Raw genomic sequence first — 6,077 nt, 5'->3', positions numbered from 1 at the left:
ATTAGACAAGCGTTAACTTTCTAATGCCTGAGCTTAAAGATGCTAGAATATAATAATTATAATGACGGCTCAGTAGTCCGTTTCCATTATGTTAGAAATACAGCGGACGCTACATACTGACAGGGAAAAAAGGTCTAGAAAAAAAAAAAAGATCCCAAAAGTAGCCAACTATTATTTTACCAAATCTAAAACTTTAGAAATCAGTTTAAAAAAAATTTTTTTCTTAAATGTAAAAATAACATGCTAGTGTTTTCTGGAAGGATCATTTTCGGCTGAACACAACTTTAAAAGCTAATAAGACTCCACAAAGTCCCAGTGAGAAAAGTAACCTTCAGCCCACAGACCTCCATGAAAACCACAATCCACGCGAGTTGTTCTTAAACTTGGCCTTTTGTACAGGTAAAGCAAACAAAGCGTACCGAGTTACCTTTGATCAGAGCTACGCCGTTTCCCTGTTTACACTCAGTTTGCTAAGCTAACAGTCTGCGGGTTGTAACATATTTATATAAGAGTGCTGTCAGGAAGCAGAATTCCCCAAAATGTCAAAGCATTCCTTTAAAGTTCCATCCCCGCGATGTTGGCTTGCGTGTCAGAGCAGTCCTTCACAATGCACAGGTGCTTGTCGGGAACACCTGATGAACACAGTTGGGTCAAACAATATGAAATGGGCCAGTCTAGAAAAACAGTTTTATTGATTTTATTAACAACTGTACATTTCTTTTCAGTGCCGACAGCATTTGCTACATACTTTGGTGTTACTCAGAGGGGACTGGTGCATTTCACCCCATTCATACTTTCTTGTGGGAAATGCTGACAAGAACCAGGAGCACAGTTTGAATTTTACACCACCTTGATTCACTAACTTGAGTTTTTCTGTTTATATTTAAGTGCCATTACCACCTCCTCATTCTTCTTCTTTTTATTATTAACAAGCATCTACAGGCATCGAGCACGTCTGTAGAGACGGACCGATCCGCGCAGTCAGTCGGGTCAAATGTCTGCCTGTCTCCCCGTCACGGCCAAACAAACACGTTCCAGGAATATTGATAAGATACAAAGGGCAGAGTAATTCCAATAGCACAGATTGGACTGTTTGCGTTTGGTCTGTAGCCAGGAAATCAATGGAGCAATTCAACATCCACATTACGTCAAGTTAGCAAAAAGCACATTGTCATTCAGTTTGTGCCCGTCGCTGTGCTTCTGCTGCCAACTGAGGTCCAAGGGTTAGGCTAAGCTTAAATGTTTCCCCATCTCCCTTAAACTAACAAGGTAAAACAAACAGGGGAGAGATAGCACAGACAGAGCAGTACACTTAGTACACTTTAAAAAGAATTTCTATATATATGAATGAAATTTACATCCATGTCTTTTCACGAATCATAGTGCACCGTTCGATCCCACAGTAGTCCAAAGCAGCCGAAGCTCCATCTCACACAGAAACAGTGATTTTTTGTCCGGTAAGAGCACTGTGACAAAAAGGCCATTTTTAAAAAAAATCTACAAGTTTGGTGCTCCTCTGATTTCCAAAAAAAGATCAGCCTGCAGAATGTGCTTTAAGAAAAACAAAGCGCAAAACTGTTAAAAAGTTCTCATGTCCCACTCAAATATCAAACAGAGTGGGAGGGGGAGAAAAAAAAAATCACCACAAGTACACCCAGGACATGAAAATATATATATTTTTATAATATATATAAAATGTCTTATTTATTCCAATATGTACACTTTGCACAAGATGTCTGGGGAAGGAGTTTCTCACAATGAAGCGCTGCTTCACCAGGTTACATCCAAATATTCTTGAGGAAAGAAAAAAAAAAAAAAAAAGTGCAACCCAAAAATAAACCCAAAGACAAAAGGACGAAAAAAAAAAAAAAAAAAAAGTTCATTTCTTTCCAGTACAAGCATCCTCAGGCCGACAGCGCCTCTGATTTCCACGAGTACACTTTGAGAAATCTGCAGCCCGCAGACGGTTGGTCAGGGAGAAAACTTTAATCTCAGTAGAAGTGCTGAAGCAGAGTGAGAGCCTCTTTCTCTCTAGTAGATGACCTCGTAGACGGTGGCCTTCTTGTCACCGGATCCTGTCACGATGTATTTGTCATCTGCTGAGATGTCGCAGCTCAGGACGGAGGACGACTCCTTCGACTGTGGAAAGAAAAGAAAACAGAATTACCACTGAATATTCCAAGTCATCATTTCTTTTGTGTCGGTTTTCAGGTTCTCAGTCTTGGACTCAATATTTTAACCACAAGGAGAGAAAACTATGTGATTTGTTCAGCACCATGTGGGTACACAGCTGTTTAATTCAGTCAGATTACTCATGAATTAGCTGCCCAACTGTCCTTCAGGTAGAATCTGCTGATGTCACATTAGCTCAAGGACAAAATATAAACCAGAAATCTGAACTGGAAAAGCCTCGGCTTGCATTTTAAAATTAAGAAACAAAACTAATGAGTTGTATACAAGTGCAGTGTGAGATTAAAACAATCTGAATTTAGCCATTTTTCCAGCCAAAATTATTCTAGGACCCATCGGCCTCTCTTTGCACTGCAGCTCCAGTTAAAAAGTTTGGACTTCATGTCCAAACCTTCGACTGGAGCTGTGTATTCGTAGTTATCCAGTTACCTGGAATATGCTGGCACCATAAGGAGTCCTCCATGCATTCAGCAGGTTGTCCTTTCCTGTGCTCACAAACCATTTACCTGCAAACACAGATCACACCTCTTTAGAGTACAATCCAATGTGTGTGTGCTGAGAGAGAGACACACACACAAACATGGTCACTGCTGTCCTTCAGTCCTGCAATAGAGCTGTGCAGAACACAGCCAACACGTGACTGTAATAACATCATCAATGGCCATAAAAACCTGAAGGGGAAAAATTGCCACTACACCAGCAATCATAAAATGCCCATAATGAAGGAGACTCGCACCACTTCCTCTTAGATAATTATTTTAATCACCCTCTGATTAATTATCCAATTGACTATTTGGCTAATGATTTAATTAGTGACAGCGCGAGCTCTGAAGCAGTGAGCTTTATTTGAATGAACTAGTTCTGTGGCGGTGGAGATATGAGACGGTGCTGTGGGGGGTCTTCGGAGACTAAATGAATATGGACATTTCTAGGAGAAGTGCAGCAGTAAAACCTCATTTGTCTCAGCCTCAAACTGGAAACCAGCTGGTCTGCCTAACAGGCACAGTGATCCTCGCTAAAAAGCATTAACAAATTTCCCTAATGATCCTGTTTGTAAAGTAACTTCTCCCATGTTCACGCGTACAGTCCTCAGCCCCTGAAATTCAGACTCAGTCATGTGAGCTGCATAAGTGTCACATTTCAATTTTTCACAAATAAGCTGCACTCATTAAGAGTTCATAAAAATATTCTGAAAAGCAAACAAACAGCACTTTAATCACATTCAGTCATTTCTGGATTTACACAAATGGTGGTCCTGTTTGTTTTTATAGTACAGAGACTTTAAGTAGTAACCAGCTGCACAGAGACTGCAAAATCCTGGCCGGGCAGTGTGTAAAGATGTGGTTTCGAGCCCAAGTGGCTGTCGAGACAAGTTAAAGATCCGGAAAAATCCATGTTCACCGCATTTAACAGGCGGCCAGTAAGTGGGATGTTAGGTCAGGAGTCCAAATTCTCTCACCAGTACCCCCCAAAAAAACCTATAGAGTAGCAGACTAACCACCAAGCGTCTCTAAATATTTCACATTTTATGCATTTGTTTAACTTTTCAGTTATGTTTTCTTAGCATTGCTAACACATGCTAAAGCAAGCATTCCCAAGTTGACTTTTTTTTTAATATAATTCTGGTTGTTGGTACCAAGACCCCGTTATCAGCAATGGTTGCTCATTGTGCAGAATCAATCTAGACCACATCTTCTCATTGACAGGTATGTGATACCTGCCACACACACAAAATTTACAATAGCTTAACATATTTTTGTACAAAAAGAGAAAGGATGGAGAGCGCAGCTCACTGGTATTACTCATCCTCTCTGCTGCTATGACAACACTTGCTGCTCTACAGGTACTTATGTTAGAGAGTACACGTCCACTATAAGCCAAGACAAGTATAGTCACCGCATGATTAGCTTTTGTTTGTAGCACAATCATAACATTTCACTATCATCATGTCTGTTTGCCCTGCTTGCAGGTTCTGTTACACGTAGTGAAGAATTGTTGTCATCAGCTCGAGTAACACACAACTTCATGTACATCCCTCATTTGGTCGTGCCGTCCTTCGTGTGGGAGTATAGGATTCATGCCAAAATCTGGCACCACTCAAACATTAAACACTATAATTGCCAGATAAAAGTGAAATGAAACTTTCTTGCTCACAGGTCTGTAATATATAAACGCAGTTCTTCCTCTGGTACTTACCACAGTAGGCGAACTTGAGTGAAAGAACGCAGCTTTCGTGCAGGTGCAGCTGGTACTTGTCAGGCTTGGTGTGGTGGAGCACCTCCACATTGCTGCTCTCCATACCCACGGCCAGCCATTCCCCAGTGGGACAGTAGCCCAATGAGAAGATCTGCAACAAGCACAGAGCAGGATCAGCAACAACATCAAAGCAGCCAAGAATCCCCTAACCAGAATCATTAAAACAACCCTTAACTGCTACTTCTAAACTGAATGCCTAAGACATGTCAGAAAGGTTACTCAGTACTATAACTGGATGAACAGAAAGGGTTTTTTCCCCACTTTTTGTTACCTGTGAGGTAAAGTCATGCTGCTGGAGCTGTCGCCCTTCCCTCAAATCCCAGGAGCGGACCGTGTTATCGAGTCCTCCGGTCCACAGTTTGGTCCCGTCGTGGGAGATGTCGATACAGCTGGCTCCATCCGTGTGGCCCTGGAACTGCCTGGAACAACAAGATGCCAAAAATTAGACCAGGAACAAAGAAAGTTCTCCATGCAGGTGTCTTATGTTGACGTTTGGCCGTTTTGTTAAATGCAGTGTTTAAAACAAATCCCCTGCTCCAAAGTACTGACCTGACCAGGGTCTGGTTATGGAGGTCCCACACAGCGATGTTTCCATCGGAGCAGCAGGAAAAGCAGACCTTGGCGTCAGGGCTGATAGCCAGTGCGTAGCAAGCTGGGGCAGAGGAAGTGAGCTCAGCCTTTATGCGGGGCGTCTGTGAGGCCAGGTCCCAGATGGTCAGTGTGCTGGCCTCGCCACCCACTATTAGGGTGCGGCCATCAGGCAACAGCTTGCAGGAGCGGATGTAATTGTCTCTGTTCTGGAGCATAAACAAAGACAGGGTATCGCCCCAATCTTAATGACTGGATATAATCTGTGTGTTGTGTTTTTTTTCCCTACATGTGAAATATCTGCATAATTAGGGATTTGAAGGAGACACTGTTACATTTCTGCTGAAAAACAAAGACACACATCAGTGTATTAATTTAAGGCTTCCTTTTTTTAAACTCAAAAGCAGCTTTTCTTTGACAAGTTTTCACACTGTAGCCGACTCTTGTTTCTGATACAGCGAATATGTGGATGTCAGGGTTAACAAGAGATACAGAAAGAACGTGTGGGGCTGCAGCTGTTGGCCAGGCTCCGAGAAAGCAAGAAGACAGATCAATAGGACCGTGGGAGCTCTTGGTGGAATTAAAACAGCACCCTGATGACTTTATAAGACCCGATTGCACTCTGGACGAACCTTAAGGGTGTTGGAGGCCAGACGAGTGTAACTGCATGAAGCCACAGTATCAAAATGAGAAACGGGAGGCAGTTGGGAGGAAGTAATGAGCTGGGTAATGGCAGACAGGGTTGGCCAATCAGAACATCATTACTCAGCAGGCTTTTTTTCCCCTCCCCCTCCGCTTACCAAGGATTATTTCAGCACAGCAGTGAGACACTATGCTGAATTATTCACATCTGTGTCTGCTGGGATCAGGAGGAAAGCTACTGGGGGATGTGGGGTCAGGCTACATTTGATGCTTAAGAAAACTCTTAATGAAGTGACCAATCACACAGACTTCATGAAACATGAATGCATTATGTCTGTGCTCTGGTTGGAAGCCTTACAACAGCTAGTCTAATGGCACGCATCTAAATCACATTTCACACT

At 42.5% G+C, this 6,077-nt stretch overlaps 1 protein-coding gene across 9 annotated transcripts in view; it reads right to left on the bottom strand.

Annotated features, from left to right (window-relative positions):
• Nucleotides 1-673: 673 nt before the first annotated feature.
• The window catches only part of tle3b (TLE family member 3, transcriptional corepressor b), a 28,506-nt gene continuing 23,102 nt past the window's right edge, over nt 674-6,077 (bottom strand). For all 9 annotated transcript variants that reach the window (XM_084937350.1, XM_084937424.1, XM_084937661.1 and 6 more), the window contains 5 exons: nt 4,996-5,243; nt 4,718-4,865; nt 4,387-4,537; nt 2,620-2,696; nt 674-2,139 (listed from right to left, as the gene is read on the bottom strand). In XM_084937350.1, coding sequence (XP_084793476.1) covers nt 2,032-2,139; nt 2,620-2,696; nt 4,387-4,537; nt 4,718-4,865; nt 4,996-5,243 — 732 coding nt within the window. In that variant the 3' untranslated portion in view covers nt 674-2,031. The remainder of the gene's footprint in view (nt 2,140-2,619; nt 2,697-4,386; nt 4,538-4,717; nt 4,866-4,995; nt 5,244-6,077) is intronic.

This window comes from Perissodus microlepis, chromosome 1 (assembly GCF_051167445.1).
Source record: "Perissodus microlepis isolate ML-2025 ecotype Zambia chromosome 1, ASM5116744v1, whole genome shotgun sequence".
In the NCBI taxonomy this organism is placed as follows: domain Eukaryota; kingdom Metazoa; phylum Chordata; class Actinopteri; order Cichliformes; family Cichlidae; genus Perissodus; species Perissodus microlepis.
This window is presented reverse-complemented; position numbering and strand designations above follow the sequence as displayed.